The sequence below is a fragment of the Hoplias malabaricus genome, chromosome Y (genome assembly GCF_029633855.1).
Source record: "Hoplias malabaricus isolate fHopMal1 chromosome Y, fHopMal1.hap1, whole genome shotgun sequence".
Classification (NCBI taxonomy): Eukaryota; Metazoa; Chordata; class Actinopteri; order Characiformes; family Erythrinidae; genus Hoplias; species Hoplias malabaricus.
Window position 1 is genome coordinate 87147934 of NC_089820.1, and position 17500 is coordinate 87165433.

General features: G+C 45.3%; 1 protein-coding gene across 2 annotated transcripts in view; it reads right to left on the reverse strand.

Moving 5' to 3' along the window:
* Nucleotides 1–17360, reverse strand: part of LOC136677926 (calmodulin-regulated spectrin-associated protein 2-like) — a 63994-nt gene extending 46634 nt beyond the window's left edge. For both annotated transcript variants that reach the window (XM_066655643.1, XM_066655642.1), the window contains exons 1-2: nucleotides 16845–17360; nucleotides 4840–5099 (exon numbers count right to left, since the gene is read on the reverse strand). In XM_066655643.1, the coding sequence (XP_066511740.1) occupies nucleotides 4840–5099; nucleotides 16845–16983 (399 nt within the window). In that variant the 5' untranslated portion in view covers nucleotides 16984–17360. The remainder of the gene's footprint in view (nucleotides 1–4839; nucleotides 5100–16844) is intronic.
* Nucleotides 17361–17500: the final 140 nt, after the last annotated feature.

The window sequence follows — 17500 nt, forward strand, 5'->3', positions numbered from 1 at the left end:
GAGAGAGGGGAGAGAGAGAGAGGGGGGAGAGAGAGGGGGAGAGAGAGAGGGGGAGAGAGAGAGGGGGGAGAGAGAGAGCAAGAGAGAGAGAGGAAGGGAGAGAGGGGGAGAGAGAGGGAGTGAGAGAGAGATAGTGAGGGGAGAGAGAGAGAGAGAGAGAGAGAGAGTGGGGGAGAGAGAGAGAGGGGGAGAGAGAGAGGGGGAGAGAGAGAGGGGGAGAGAGAGAGGGGGAGAGAGAGAGAGGAAGGAGAGAGGGAGAGAAAGAGAGAGGGAGCAAGAGAGAGAGAGGAAGGGAGAGAGAGAGAGAGAGAGAGAGAGAGAGAGAGGGAGAGAGAAAGAGAGGGAGAGAAAGAGAGAGAGGGAGAGAAAGAGAGGGATGAGAGAGGGAGGAAGGGAGAGAGGGAGAGAGAGAGGGAGTGAGAGAGAGAGAGATAGTGAGGGGGAGAGAGAGAGAGTGGGGGAGAGAGAGTGAGGGGGAGAGAGAGTGAGGGGGAGAGAGAGAAAGAGAGAGGGAGAGAAAGAGAGAGGGAGCAAGAGAGAGAGGAAGGGAGAGAGAGAGAGAGATAGAGATTGACAGAGAGAGAGAGAGAGAGAGAGAGAGAGAGAGATTTCAAAACAGAAAATCTGGTGAAACCCCTGCTCTAATAAGAACAGACATAAACAATATTTCTGTGTCGTCTCGTGGACTGAGCTCGTGATCTGGAATCCTAGCTGTTCATTCATTCATTTATTCAGTCAGTCATTTTCTGTAACCATTTCATCCTTTTAAGTGGTCTACATTGAATCACTGGGTGCAGCGCTTGACTATACCCTGAATATGGTACCAGAGCATCACAGGGAATCTCTCTCACACACACACACACACACCCTATGGATACTTCTGCACAGCCAGTGAAACTACCACCACATGTTTTAGCTGTGCTGCACTGTCCCTCTGTTATCACTGCAGACTGTGAGGGCTGTCTACAGATTACACAGACCACAGCTCACACAGCTGAGCCCAAAACCTCCACACGGACAAAAGGAAAGGTTATGAACGTCCCACAGGAAATAAATACGTATCACTGCAGGTGTGAAACATGTATCACTGCAGATGAAGAGGGTGGGGGCAGTAAGTGATGAGGAAGGGGAATAGAAGGTGCCCTCTCATGTCAGCTGCAGTTATAAAACCCCACCCACAGTCATACTGCAGCATTAAACACACACACACACGTCACAAACATCAATAAATCCTTGACTGTTATTACGAGTCATAACCTACACCTACATAAATGTTCACAAATGCAAATGACACTTCATCTTTTCCTCATCCTCTTGGCTGCAGTCCAGAACCAGTCTAGCAGAATCTGTAAGGTCCTCACATCTCCCTTCACACACACACACACACACACACACACACACATAATGGAATAACTACTTACCAGAGGATCCTACAGTACTCAATACACAAACACAGGTAACACACCTCTGCCGCAGTGCTAAATACACTCAGACACACACACACACACACACACACACGCACACCACTCACACATACACTCTCACACACACATACTTTCACACATACCACTCACACATACACACATACACTCACACACACGTACACTCTCTCACACACACACATTTTCTTACACACACACACACACTGAGAGGAATAATGAGTGTTTGTTGTGTGTGTTATTGGTCTTTGTGCTGTTCTGGAGCATCTTCAGCAGAATAAATAATAAATAATGTATATTAAGAAATGTACCATTTCAGTTACAGGACCTGTAAACCCAAACGTCTAAACCCTAACCGAAGTTAAGATGTTAACAAAGACATCGTTCACAGATCTTTCAGTGTTTGATTGTTAAGCCTGGCCCCCACTGCAGGACGATCAGCCGATTTAGTCGATCACAAGAGGTTCAATATTTATGTAAACGCCCCATTAACGTCAGGCCTCAAAGATGATAAAGCAGTGAGAGACGAGCTGGGATTGTTCCACCTCCATCCACTGTGTTTGTTTTACATCCCGGCTGCGTCTGACCCGAGCGGAGAGCTGTAACTGAGGCAGTTCTCTGATGGAGGAAGGTGCAGAGTCGTGTCTGTATTTAATGCATGTTTAAAATTCATTCATTCATTATCTGTAACCCTTATCCAGTTCAGGGTCGCGGTGGGTCCAGAGCCTACCTAGAATCACTGGGTGCAAGGCGGGAATACACCCTGGAGGGGGCGCCAGTCCTTCACAGGGCAACATATACACACACACACCTAAGGACACTTGAGTCGCCACTTCACCAACATGTGTTTTTGGACTGTGGGAGGAAACCGGAGCACCGGGAGGAAACCCACGCAGACACAGAGAGAACACAGCACACTCCTCACAGACAGTCACCCGGAGGAAACCCACACAGACACAGAGTGAACACAGCACACTCCTCACAGACAGTCACCCGAAGGAAACCCACACAGACACAGAGTGAACACAGCACACTCCTCACAGACAGTCACCCGGAGGAAACCCACGCAGACACAGGGAGAACACACCACACTCCTCACAGACAATCACCTGGAGGAAACCCACGCAGACACAGGGAGAACACACCACACTCCTCACAGACAGTCACCCGGAGCGGGAATGAAACCCACAACCTCCAGGTCCCTGGAGCTGTGTGACTGCGACACTACGTGCTGCGCCAATGCTGCCTGTTTTTGTTCAAAGTTGTAATGGTTCTTGACAGGGGGCGCTAGTGAACAGGACCCTGGAAGTGTGCTGAAATATTGAAAACCCTGCGACTCTGTTACAAACACATTCACTGCAAAGTGTTGCCTCGTGAGGCAAGAGCACAAGGTACCTGTCTGTTTCAGACACAGCCCGAGTGTGAGAACCCCCCCCCCCGATTTCGGGACGTAGCATTTCAGAGTGAAATGAATAATATTTCATTTCATCAGCGACACACTACAAAAGATCCACAGATGATTTTAAACACTGCAGCTCAGTGTCACAGTCACAGTGTGTGTGTGAATGTGTGTGAGTGTGTGTGTGTGTGAATGTGTGTGCATCTCTGTGCGTGTGCATGTGTGTGCGCGGGCGTGTGTGTGCGCGGGCGTGTGTGTGAGTGTGAATGTGTGAGTGTGTGTGTGTGAGTGTATGAATGTGTGTGTGTGAGTGTGAGAATGTGTGTGTGTGTGTGTATGAATGTGTGTGTGTGTGTGTATGAATGTGTGTGTGAATGTGTGTGTATGTGTGTGAGAATGTGTGTGTGAGTGTGAATGTGTGTGTGTGTGAGTGTGTGAGAGTGAGAATGCGTGTGTGTGAGTGTGTGAGAGTGAGAATGTGTGTGTGAGAGTGTGTGTGTGTGTGTGAGTGTGTGAATATGTGTGTGTGAGTGTGTGTGAGAATGTGTGAGTGTGTGTGAGAATGTGTGAGTGTGTGTGAGAATGTGTGAGAGAGAGAGTGTGAATGTGTGTGTGAGTGCGCGAGTGTGTGTGTGTGTGGTGCCTGGCAGAGCAGTTAGTAAATACAGTACTGTAGTGAGTAACTGATGTGTGAGAGCATGTTATTATTGAGGTTACGTCACTGGACGACAGGCATCAGACAGAACTGAGGTGTTCTTGTTACAGAACAGTGACCATGACACAAAGAGAGAAGCAGAAGAGCAGAAAGAACATATTCCACGTTGTCTACAGCATGGTCCTCATATTTATTACATAACCCCAGACTTTCCACCGCGCAGAAACAGCCAAGCACCACGACTGGAAACACAAGCAAACCACTCCCAGACCAAGCTCTACATCACTGCAGCACAGCAACCCTTTAACAAACTAACAGCCGTTCTACTGGTGCATCTCTGGCTCCAGCGCTCCTCAGACTCTGATCAGCTGAACCTTCATTAGCTCAGAAACACAGCGGAACCAGGGGCAGTTTATTGATTTCATAGAGTCATAATCACAGGATTCAAAATGAGTCTTAAAAACACACTAATACATCATCACAAAATTAAAATACATCATCGGAACACAGCAGCTGTTCTTCACACTCAGTGAAAACCTCACGATGAATGACCAACAGAAACACTCCAAAAGACTTTTGATTGGACAGTGAGGAGATGCACCAAAATCAAAATAGAAAAAATAGAAAAGAAAAGAGTCAAGAAATATATTAAAACAACTTCATCATGTAATATATAGTTTCTTTTGATTTTAAGTGCACATTTGATACATATTTACTTTTATATATTAATTTATATATTTCACAATTTGTTTAATTGTGTATTATTTATTATTTTTAATAAAAGCATATTTTTATTTTATATCGTTCATATTTTTTCAAATATACATTTTATATAAGAATAAAGAACAAACAAAAATGAACACAGGCATTAATAAATATAATAAATATGTATATAAATATAGTTATTAACACAAATATATTGATAAAGACATACATGTGGAAATAAAATGTATACATACATGTTTTATTCATTTTGTCATATCTGGTTCTAACAAGAAAAAGAAGAACAAGAAAAAGATGAAGAAGAACAACAACAACAAAAATAAGAAAAAAGAAGAAAATAAGAACAACAAGAAAAAGTTGAAAAAGAAGATGATGAAGAAGAAGAACAAGAAGAAAAGAAGAAGTCCTCAGTAACACTTCCAGCAGTGAATTGGAAGAAAGTGTCACAGCTCACCTCAGCTTCACTAATTAAAGCCAATGTAAAAACTACCATTAACTGAGTATATTTTTCCACACCTTTCCAAACTACAAACTCTGAGAAGATCTGAGCATCATCAGAAAATACCTGGCTAAGATCAACAGTGGGAGCAAATAAGGAAAGAGTAAATCACACGAAGTCTTACCATTTGAATGGGTGTTTTGCAGAGGTCTCTCTCCGTAACAAGCCTCTCCTGGTCAGTGACATACAGGCCTTTCTGGGCAAGGGCCTGGATGACCCCATTGTGACCCAGCAGTGGTTTGGCTGCGTCACTGCGCAGGATCAGACTCCCAGCCCTGCAGTAGAGCTCAGCAGAAAGCAGCAGAGACACCACCGGCGGCTTCAGGTGCTCCTGCTCATACTGGTCCTTATAGAATGGGTCCTCCAACTCCGCTGGGATACTGTCTACAGAGAGAGAGAGAGGGAGAGTGAGAGACAGAGTGAGAGACAGAGAGAGAGACAGAGAGTGAGAGAGAGAGAGAGAGAGAGAGAGAGAGAGTGAGAGAGAATGTGAGAGACAGAGAGACAGTGAGAGAGAGAGACACACACACAGACACAGAGGGAGAGAGAGAGAGAGAGAGACAGACACACACACAGACACAGAGTGAGAGAGACTAAGTTTGTTTGCTGGCCAACACTTCACCTACATTCTCCAGGGAAAAGCTGGAAGCAAATAGTGATATTTTCAGGAATGATATACAGCACAGTCAGAGGTCAGAGGTCACATTTCAGTGGCTCAGTAAATTAGATTTGTTTTACATTTGTCTGATTACATCAGTAGGTGTTAAATGGCGATGACCCCTGCTCTGGGTGTGTGTGTGTGTGTGTGTGTTTACTGCCACTGATGGGTTAAATGCAGAAGACTAATGTCAACAAATGTCTGTTTTTAGTCTCTTAATGAACACAGTAAAGTTCTCACTGATCTACAGTAAAAACTGCAGTAGGGCAGTGTTTTATTTCCAAAACGTAATGTTTATCCTCTGCGTAACCACTACAGAGGTCTGATGGGTTTTCCTTCTGCTGAAGAGCTGCTACAAAAGCACCAGTGAATGAAGCGTGAAAAGACCAGAGGACGGTTACAAATCTTTTCAAATTTCCAGTCGCCAAAGTCCCAGTGCTGATCTTAAAACACAAAGATACAAAGAGTGGAGCACATTCTTTCTTCCTTACACTTCTCCAGAGTGAGTCAGACTCTGGGTGGTGGATTCCAGCGTTTCCCGGCTTATTTCCTCCGAGTGTGTGTGTGTCTGCGTGAGGGGGAGAATGTGTTCACGTTTTCCAGCAGCAGGAAACGTATGTCTTAAAGGTGCAGTGTTTGGTTTTGGACGTGTTTGGACACATGGAGTGGGGCCTAAGTGGTGTTTACAGATCTTTTGTTGTTAATGCCAGGTTTCTCCTGTAAGAGCCACACTTGAGCTCTAATCAGGAAGGACACATTTACAGGACTATGTCTATAAAGAGACAACCAAAGAACATGAATCATGTATCATTTGTGTGAGATGAGAGACAGAATTTAAGGAAGAGAGTGAACATTTTAAAACAGGAACGAAGGAGCAGTAAGAAAAATATGTCAAATCAAAATATAGGAGGATATTTACACAGCACTGCTGTCATTAGTCACTGTACAATGTAACGGTGTGGAGGTGGGATCCCTGCAGCGCTGGATATGTTCCTTCTTAAACACAGAGGGAGGTGGTAGGATTTTGTGGGATATTTATGTAATTACGCCACAATCTCAGAAATAAGATCCAACACCTTTTGCTGTGTTCCTAATGATGCTAAACCCAAACCCTCTTCTGCTCATTCACCCTTTCATTATAAAACTAAAGAAACATAGAATATATCTGAAGAGTGTAACACTGGATTCTGAACGTTGAGAGAGCTCCGAGACCCCACAGAGGTCTCTATATCAGTGCAGTGTGGAGGGGGCAGACTGTAAACATCCTCCGGGTGACTGTCTGTGAGGAGTGTGGTGTGTTCTCTCTGTGTCTGCGTGGGTTTCCTCCGGGTGACTGTCTGTGAGGAGTGTGGTGTGTTCTCTCTGTGTCTGCGTGGGTTTCCTCCGGGTGACTGTCTGTGAGGAGTGTGGTGTGTTCTCTCTGTGTCTGTGTGGGTTTCCACCGGGTAACTGTCTGTGAGGAGTGTGGTGTGTTCTCCCTGTGTCTGCGTGGGTTTCCTCCGTGTGACTGTCTGTGAGGAGTGTGCTGTGTTCACTCTGTGTCTGCGTGGGTTTCCTCCGGGTGACTGTCTGTGAGGAGTGTGGTGTGTTCTCTCTGTGTCTGCGTGGGTTTCCTCCGGGTGACTGTCTGTGAGGAGTGTGGTGTGTTCTCTCTGTGTCTGTGTGGGTTTCCTCCGGGTAACTGTCTGTGAGGAGTGTGGTGTGTTCTCCCTGTGTCTGCGTGGGTTTCCTCCGGGTGACCGTCTGTGTGGTGTGTTCTCCCTGTGTCTGCGTGGGTTTCCTCCGGGTGACTGTCTGTGAGGAGTGTGGTGTGTTCTCTCTGTGTCTGCATGGGTTTCCTCTGGGTGACTGCCTGTGAGGAGTGTGGTGTGTTCTCCCTGTGTCTGCGTGGGTTTCCTCCGGGTGACCGTCTGTGTGGTGTGTTCTCTCTGTGTGTGCGTGGGTTTCCTCCGGGTGACCGTCTGTGTGGTGTGTTCTCTCTGTGTCTGTGTGGGTTTCCTCCGGGTGACTGTCTGTGAGGAGTGTGGTGTGTTCTCTCTGTGTCTGCATGGGTTTCCTCTGGGTGACTGCCTGTGAGGAGTGTGGTGTGTTCTCCCTGTGTCTGCGTGGGTTTCCTCCAGGTGACTGTCTGTGAGGAGTGTGGTGTGTTCTCTCTGTGTCTGCGTGGGTTTCCTCCGGGTGACTGTCTGTGAGGAGTGTGGTGTGTGTTATCCTGTGTCTGTGTGGGTTTCCTCCGGGTGCTCCGGTTTCCTCCCACGCTCCAAAAGCACACGTTGGTAGGTGGATTGGTGACTCAAAAGTGTCCGTGTGTGTCTTTCATACCCACGAGGGATGTAAACATTATGTTAAAACATGGTAAAATCCTTCTCACTGCTTATGAAATTCTTCTGCACATTACTCACAGAACATTGTTTTCCCACCCACCATTTTCTGCCTTCACAGTGTTTTCAGGGAGAACAGAGAGTGAGTGGTCAGTGAGACAAGGTGCAAATATACTTCACTTTTCCCACTCCATGAGCTAATCCAGTGATTAAAATGTGCTCTGCCATTAGAGAATGTCTGCTGCAGGGCCTCGTGCAGTGTCCAAAACCACACAACCCCCTGCATTCAGGGTAAGAAAGTTAATCAGGTGCAAACGGCAACGGCAAAAGCCTCTTCTGTGTTTTAATGACATTACAATATTAAAGGTTAGTCAGCAGTTCTCCTTTCAGCTCAGAGTCTGATAAGTGTGATATGCTCATAACTCTTTTTCCTACAAGGACGTTAAGTACGTTTTATCCACAGCCTGCGCTGCATTGTACTGTATGTGAGTAAATGAACACTTTCTTTTCTCAAAAGTACTCCATTTCTCTGCAAAATGCATCAGACTCACTCCCAATAGGCAGCAGTTGGCATGCGAGTCTAAACATATCTGATTCTGAAGTGTGCTGCATCTTTGTCTGCGCTGGCCTCGGGGGTTAAGAGCGTTATTAAACTCAGAGGTCATGCAACCAGTGAAAACTCCATAAAACACTTTTCCAAACAATTCAACAAAACTGCTGGGTCAGGGGAAGAGGTTCTGCCAGCTTCTGGAAAAGGCTTCGAGAGCACACCTCCACCCAGAGACAAGCAAGCAAGCACACACACACACACACACACACACACACACACACACACACACACACACACACACACACACACACACACACACACCTTCCTGAACAAGCTCCTGAAATGCATTTTCCCTTTGTGTGGCTCAGCCATGAGAGAGCAGAGAGACAGGAAGCAGCTCAGTCCGGAAGACCAAGCACACAGAGGAAGAGAGGACTCGGCCTGCAGCAGAATTCCCCTCTGAGGGACAGTCAACTACACAAACTACACGTGTGAAACGGATTCAAAATACAACGCCTGGACCGTCTGATCCCACAGGCAGTACTCATTTAACACATCTGTCTGATATTAGCTCTGTTCAGATGGGATTAGTTTTCCGTGGGGAACCGGGGTAATGTCAGTCTTCCACAAGACGTCTGTGATGTTTACGGTGGATTCGCACTGATTCAGAATTCTCAGTGAAAATAACAGATGGGAGCAGCTACTCGATCCACACACCGACGTCACACAGCGTGGATCAGACACATCAGAGCTACTGGAGTTTTTAGACTCTCATTTCTCTAGAAAACCTGCGAAAAACTCCTTTAACCCGGAATATGACGTGATATTCCCCCACAGCTCAATTCAGACAGGATTAATAAACTTTGCTGCTTGTTTTACTGAAGGTAATCACTGAGACACCCCGGTAATTATCACTTTACCCCACATCCACAGGTAAAACTAATCCCAGACAGATAGGGCTATAGATTGATATCCTCCTGGAGTTCTGTTTATCAAAAGAATATAGTTTACAACCTGCATCTAACACCACTTTTATTCAACACTAAAGCATCTGATCCATTCAGTCAAGATCTTAACGGGGCACTAAACTGAGGCAGATTATGGTGAATATGGTAGAAACTAAAGGGAGATCGTGCTCAAAGTTAAAAACACTGCCCAAATGAGTCTCTAATTACCAGTTTACCCCTCATTAAAAACTAGCCCTTAAACTACAGTCTGATAATGACCCTAAACTACAAACCATGCCCATTTTTAAAGGACACCCAACTACACACACGGTCTGTCTAAAATACCCTTAAACTACAGACGCTACCCCTCTGAAATCTCTAAACTGCAAACAACGTCCATCTAAAACTACCAGCACTTATTTGAAACGATCCATAAACTACAACAGCAACTACAGTGTCTCAAACTGCTTCTTAAGTTTTAATGAAACAGCAGCTAAACCAGAGGAAACACACACGTTAAAACACACTGACCCCTGTCTACACTCTGCATCTGAAACCAACACATCACCTGAAGTTAAACTACAAAAGATGTGTAGTTAGGAGCATGCAGTTTTAGTTTTGTATTTAAAATGACACCGTTGTGTGTTGTCTGCTCATAAACAGCTTTTAAAAAGTGGGCAATAAAGAACCCAATGCTATTCATACGCTTCACATTTAAAACTAAGAGAAAAGCGAAAGGGACGACCTGCTCCTATCTTTTTTTTTCCCACATTTCAAACAACTGCTGCTCAGTCTCAAGTCACATGCATCAGATCCAGCACACACTCCTGGGGCCACAGTGATGTAACACAAACAAGCAGCAGTCATCCGCACTATGGGCTGTGCCACAGATGTTATACAGAGGACAGAAGATGCACTCTATTCCTCCGCCGTCTGCACCGAGAGCACGGGGTTATCAGCTACTTACAACAGGACACTCCTGAAGTTACCTGGCATTATATAACGTCAATAATGAAAACGTACTACCATCCATTTTGCTTTTGTAACAATTTGACTTGGAAACATTGAAGCACATTAAAATAATAAGAAAACGTAAAGTGAATGATTAGGGAAGGCATGGTTCCTGTAGATGGTCGTGTTACACCAGATAACGGAGACAGAGTGAGTAACAGAGGTGGAGGCATGTCTCCGGACGTTTTACAATCCTTACAGTAAAGCATCCATCCATACGCAGCTGACACGGTCTAATTCAGAAGGAAATACAGTGTTAAAGCAAGCTTTACGTTCAGCTACTTACATAAACACACAGTGCCCTCTTTAACTTCGACAACAGCAACTTTAAAGACAATGCGACCAAAGATGGGAGGGAGATGTTATCAGAAATGGTATGGTCTACTTTAGGGCTTTCTGAAATCATTAAGAACCACTCCCCCACCCCCTAAAACTGATGCTTTTACCTGCTGTAGGGGGCGCCAGACCTTAAGTGTTTAACGCTTTGTGACACTTTTAATAGAAATCAGTGACAGAGTCATTAATGACACTGTAGTGAAATGCTGCTCTGAGGATGTTTCCTCTCTCTCTCTCTCCCTCCCTCTCTCCTGCTCTCTCTCACTCTCTCTCTCCTGCTCTCTGTCTCTCGCTCTCTCTCTCTCCTGCTCTCTCACTTTGTCTCTCCCTCTCTCTCTCTTCTGCTCTCTCTCACTCTCTCTCTCTCCTGCTCTCTCTCTCTCTCTCCTGCTCTCTCTCTCACTCTCTCTCTCAAATGCCAATACGCTCAGAAGTGGCTACTCCATTGTCAGTCACGTTGATGTTTGGTCAAACTCTGAAGACGTAACAGTAATGGCTACTCTTCCTGCCTTTGTTGGTCAGCAGTGTTATTGTGCTGAGCTGGTGTTGCACTCAGGGTGGAGGGAGGAGTGCAGTAGAGGTCAGTGCACACCAAGTAACTTCAAACTAAATATAGAGGCCTCAGGAAGTGTGATTTGTTTGACGTGTTTGGTTTAGTTTTCATGTCGTTTGGGACCTTTTCAATTGGCCCACATTCACAGTGTGTAATAAATGACCAGAAGTAGTAGTTACAGTAATACATTTAATTTATAAAGCACTTTTTTAATGAAGGGCATCAAAATGGATTTAGTCATCCCAGCTGTTTTAGGAGGTGTTCCATCTCTTCAGAGAATGTGGTACCCGCTGCTCTGCAGTCAAACGATGGGGCGTTAAACACTTATCCAACACTTGGCCTTAGACACTGTGTCTTAGGTTTGTACAGATGCTGGAGAGCGTTGAGTTCTACACAAGTTGTGTGGCTAATTTAACACCTGTCACTACGTTTGAATCTTAAAGGCTAAGCAGCAGCGATATGAAAGTGTCAAACAAACAAATTCAGTGGAGTTTGAGTTCCTAACTTGTGTTTATTGATCATCAGAAAACATGTTATTTCTTACTAATTCAAGGAATAAGGTTTAAAAGACCGTTGGCCCCCCCCCGGAAACTCTAATAGGCGTCTTGTCTGTGACGTAGATGGTGGACAACACTCTAGAAGCTGCACTTAATTTAATGCAAAATGAGGAAAAGGTGTGTTGTTTTTGGCTGCAATCATTCAATGTACAGTGGGACATCTGTGCACAAATGGCCCAAAGATCCCAAAATATCCAGAAAATGGACTAAATTTGTCCACTTTAAACGGGCACTTTGGAAAGGACCCTCCGCTCACTCCGTTATCTGTAGCTCATTTCACTGGCGCTTTTCCAACAATATGGGCATGTAAGGACACCAACGAAAGGTGTTCAAGAGCCTCTGTAACATGGAGGTAAACAGGGTAAGGACACTCACTTCGCCTGTTTTAGTTGGTGTTAGTTAACGTTAGCTTGACTCGCTAAACTCGGTGCTCAGATTATACTCGGCTACGTAGCTGCATTACGGAGGTTTATAGTGTCGGATGAATTCGAGTTCGACTTCGATCACATTTACAAGAATAACGGTACCTCTACATTTGAGTTTAGCTTATTGCTAGGCTATTGTCATGAATAATGTTGGTTATTTATCTAGATACTGTCATAACAGTCAGTCATAACGGTGTTTTATCGCGGCGTTGTTCAGCTGTTGTCCACCAGTGACGTCACGGTCGCGTTCGAGAATTTCCGTAGCGAGCTCGGGTTTTTCCGTCAATTTAATAAAATTGTCAGTTTTAAAGCAAATTAAGCTGCTATTTTCATTTTAATTCATACTTATATCTGTCAGTAACTACAATAATGTGAGACATTCATGGAGGTCCATTAAGTGGTGCTTAGCCTTTAATAAAGATCAATTCAGCCGTTGTAGGAGTGTCCACTACAAAACGCAGCACTGGTCAGTGGCTTTCGCTTCAGAGCTGTGGTACATTAACAGCCAAAGACCCGTCATTTCAGCTTCACTGCCACCACTAATGAGTTAGAACTTGCTGACTTTTTTAGGCAAATCTAAAATCAACCACCGGCAAAGTGTGCACCAGCAAGCGCTTAATAAAGATACGACTATATTCTCTGGATTATTATATTAATAGTATGTTTTCTGTTCTCCTGCACGACTGTGACGGCTGATGTAGGAAGGGTCTCTTTTCCAAGTAATCGCTGTTGGCAGAGTCTCAGTTTAGCATTTGGTTAAAGTCACATGGCGTGATGTCACCAGGTCCTCAGGGAATGGCTAAAAACAACATGTGAAAAAAGCAGTGAGACTCCACATTTAACCAATCTCTACTGGAGACACACACACACACACACTAATGAGTAGTGAGCAGGCACAAACGCTAGTGAGCAATAGTGCCCTGGGAGCAGAGCAGCCCCTTTAAAGTAGAACACATTTTTACTGGAATTGTTTTTATTTGAAAACACTCAAAGAAAAGGCCGTCAGGGACCAAATCTGTGCCTTTTTACTCAACACAAAGACTATTACATATCATTACTGTTAAAGAATCACTAGCACATTCGTTGCGCTCGACTGAATTATCTTATCAATCTCTTTAAAAGTGCAGGGGGCGAGGGGAGGGGCTAAATGGTCACTAATGTTGCTCATTAACCACGTCCATACTGTACGACCCAAATATGTACGTCCCTTTTATGACCTCACACACACACACACACACACAGTCCCAGAGGCCTTCCTGTTATAGCACACTCCACAACTGCCCTCTGTTGTGGTGAACTGGGCTTCTTCATCACAAGAAACCACATCAGAGTACGTGTGGGTATTGGGGTGTGTGTGTGTGTGTGTGTGTGTGTGTGTGTGCGCGCGCTTGGGTAAGGCATGTTTTGGAATATTCTATCCCAGTATTCTACACTATTCTGTTAATGCTAAGGTGTTTTGATAGTGAAGGCAGTGCCTCTGAAGGACATTGCCGTGTTCCGATCACACTTCCCTCTTTCAGAAGACATCTCTGAGGCTGGACATATTTTAAAGAAACACTATGAGGCCAAACCTTGGAGCCTTCAGAAGCCCATTAGTTGTAATGAGGTTCATTGAGCTTTTTGCTAATGTTCTGTAAAAACAGTCCAACAGCGACTATAAAAGAACACGTTGAGGCTGTGTGTATTCACAGCCTGGGGATGAAGGAAAGGAAAGTACTGCAAAGGCGACTGCAGCCAGGAAGGAGGTAAAAAGAACACTAGCTCTGATTGTTACTGATTAGAAGGGGTTCAGTGACAAAAAAGCAAACCCTGACCCACTCCACACATTGCTGCTTATGATATTGAACAGAAAGCTGAGAGTGATCTATTGAGACAAAGACAGCAGGCAGAGAGAGGGGTAGTCACAGACAAAACGCTGCACAGAACAAACGTGCTACTGGAGAAGGAGGAAAACAATAAGAGGAAAGATATCTGTGTTAAATGGACCTCTACAAGTGCATCCTTAATTGCTGCTTCACAGATTTATTGCTGCAGTCTGTTTGTCAAAGCTGGAGTTTTAAAACACGAAGTCTCAGGTCCAGCTCTGTGTGATTCACTGAAACCAGAGGTGGTTCAAATCACTGGGTGTTGAAGTGGTACGTGGAAGTGTTTCTGTGTAGTTTGTAGTCATTTGTAAGGACTGACAAGGACAAGCCATATACATGTGTCTATGTAGACCTCATTCACCCTGTTCATTCATATTTACAGCCAGAGTCATTTCATTTACAGTTTGTTTATTTATACTTAGGCTGTAAGAAAGTTTCTGCACAGTAGCGCAGCAGGTAGTGTCTCTGTCACAGCTCCAGGGTCCTGGAGGTTGTGGGTTCGAGTCCTGCTCCGGGTGACTGTCTGTGAGGAGTGTAGTGTGTTCTCTCTGTGTCTGTGTGGGTTTCCTCCGGGTGACTGTCTGTGAGGAGTGTAGTGTGTTCTCTCTGTGTCTGCGTGGGTTTCCTCCGGGTGCCTGTCTGTGAGGAGTGTGGTGTGTTCTTCCTGTGTCTGCGTGGGTTTCCTCCAGGTGACTGTCTGTGAGGAGTGTGGTGTGTTCTCTCTGTGTCTGCGTGGGTTTCCTCCGGGTGACTGTCTGTGAGGAGTGTGGTGTGTTCTCCCTGTGTCTGCGTGGGTTTCCTCCGGGTGACTGTCTGTGAGGAGTGTGGTGTGTTCTCCCTGTGTCTGCGTGGGTTTCCTCCGGGTGACTGTCTGTGAGGAGTGTGGTGTGTTCTCCCTGTGTCTGCGTGGGTTTCCTCCGGGTGACTGTCTGTGAGGAGTGTGGTGTGTTCTCCCTGTGTCTGACAAATGGTGTCCGTAGGTGTGAGTATTTGAGTGAATGTGTGAGTGTGTGTCGCCCTGTGAAGGACTGGCGCCCCCTCCAGGGTGTATTCCTGCCTTGCGCCCAGTGATTCTAGGTAGACTCCAGACCCACCACCTCCCTGAACTGGATAAAGATTACAGACAGTGAAGGAATGAATGAATGAATTATTAAAGTATTTCACAATAATGGTTTATTATTACTATATATTCATGTTCTTCACTTTCCTTCTCAATTTGAACATTATCAAGAATTTTCTAAACTTTTTATTACAAAGTGTTACAATAACAGTGTAAAAAACTGTAAAATGTCCACAGATGTGTGTGTGTGTGTGTGTGTGTATGTGTGGGATGACTGCCCCCTGCTCTGGGTGTGTGTTCACAGGCCCTAGTGCACTAGGATGCGAGTCTGTGTGTGAGTGCGTGTGTGTGTGTGTGTGTTCACTGCCACAGGCGGGTTAAATGAGGAGTAATTGTACATTTAATTTCACGTTACATTTCCGTTACACTTCCGGACGCAGTGTAACCCTTAACTGGAGACGCAGTTACAGACAATGAATGAATGAATGAATGAACACAGTAAGTTTAAGGCAAGTGCAGTCACCTAATGTTACGTCTGAAATATCACAGGTAGAGTTTCGCTACGTGAAATCTTCTCAATTTAAACCTCTGTTTGTAGCTGAATCTTCAATAAAATATTCAGCAATTTCTACTTGAAGAGTTCACGAAGACATTCAAGAAACGTCAGTATTTAAATGAGACTCTGTGTGAAGTTTTAAAATGAAGTCGTTTTGTCTCGCCTCAGGACAGAGGATGGAAAACCTCTCTTCCCAAAATTTCAAAGGCAGCGAGCAACAGTTTGTTGTGTAGTTTGCTAAATTCTTAAACTAAGCACCCAGGGCTAGCTAGAAGCTATCATTTATTTCATTTCCCTCTTGGGATTCATTTAAGCAGCGGAGCAAAGAAATGAGGCTGAAAGGTTTCCACGCTATCGCTGTGAGGATTTTCTGAGGCTGTGGTAACTAGGAAACAGCTTCCTGGAGGAGAACAAAAACCAAAACAAACCCATCTACCTTAGCGTTAGTGTTAAATATGAGACACTCATTTTGCCCAGAATCATTTCATGACTTTTTCAAACAGATTATTTAAAAAGCCGAAAGGAGCGTTCAGATAAATCCGTTTCGGTCAGGGCTGGACGATACGGCCACAATTTATATCACAATACATTTCTTAATTTTGGTCGATACTGATTGAAAATTTGGAATATATATTGATTTTGAATTATTTTCCAGCCCTAAATATAGACAAAGAAAACTAAAACCTTCCTTGGAGACCATTTCTAACAGCTATTAATAGTCTCTTTATTATCGTAAGATATTATTCTATTATGTCTTTCCCTTTCCTTTTAATTATCATTAGCATTTCTGGGGAAAGGAATGCCATGTCCTTAACCCTGTTAATGCTGTGTAGCCTATAGCCTTATAATTAATAACTAGTTTAAGCACCAGCTGTAAGTGCTACATATTTCAGTCTGACTCTCTTCCTGGAACCTGAAAGAAACCAGTGTGGATTTACCTCATTAACACACGGTCTGTTCCCAGCATCACCCTGGTGGAGCATGGGGCCGCAGGGTTCAAGGTGGGCATGGGTCACTACACCTGAGCAGGTGGGCTGCCTCTGCCGGGGAATGTGGGCGTGTTGACTGGGCTGACACTGCAGTTTAGGCCAAAGTAAGCCCCTAATTCATCCAAGCCTCTGAATAGACTCAGTTAGGAGCTGGAGAAGGAAGAGGCTGCGGCCCAGTGACACATTTATAAATCTAACAGCGAGGGGTTCACAGTTTACAAACTTGTCATTCACACGCGACCTCTTTAGAGAGAAAATGAAGAATGACTAGTGTTTGAACGGGTGAAAAGGCGCCCCCTACCTGAGCCGAAGGCTTTGGCCACAAGCCACGTCAAACTGCACGATATTTTAGCCCTGGAGAAGTCGTACTGCTCGAAGGATTTGATGGTGGGGACGATGAAGGTGCTCCTGGGCGCTTTGGCCTCCGCCGCCTCTCCCATGTTCTCTCTCTCTCTCACACACACACACACAGCGGTGGCTCACATTCCAGTGACCCGAGCTTTACTGCGCCAAAAACACACGGAGATAACGGGCCACTTCCAGAGCTCGAGGATCACCGGCGGCTCCCGAACGCGCTGCAGGGGCTTGGCCCGCGTCTCTCCGCAGCGCCGCTCGATCCAGCTGCGGGAGCTTCATCCGTCCTCTGCCGTTATCCTCAGGTTGCCGTGGGCTTGACTTTTCCGTTAAACTCGCTCCACACCCCCAGAGGAAGACGTCCGCGCGTGAGTTTGAAAAATCTACGCGATTAAACCGCTGCCGCGTGTCATTTCAGAGTATTTTTCCTCTCCCCTCTAAGTTTGTGACTGTAGGCTGCCCCCCCATCTCCCAAATCACGCTGCTCTCTCTGCGGTCCGCCTGCAGCACTGCCCTGAAAACAGCAGCTGCAGTGCGCATGCGCGAAACGCCCAACCGCAGTCCGGCCTGAGAGGCTGTTGTTTTTTCTCCTACCCGTTTTCG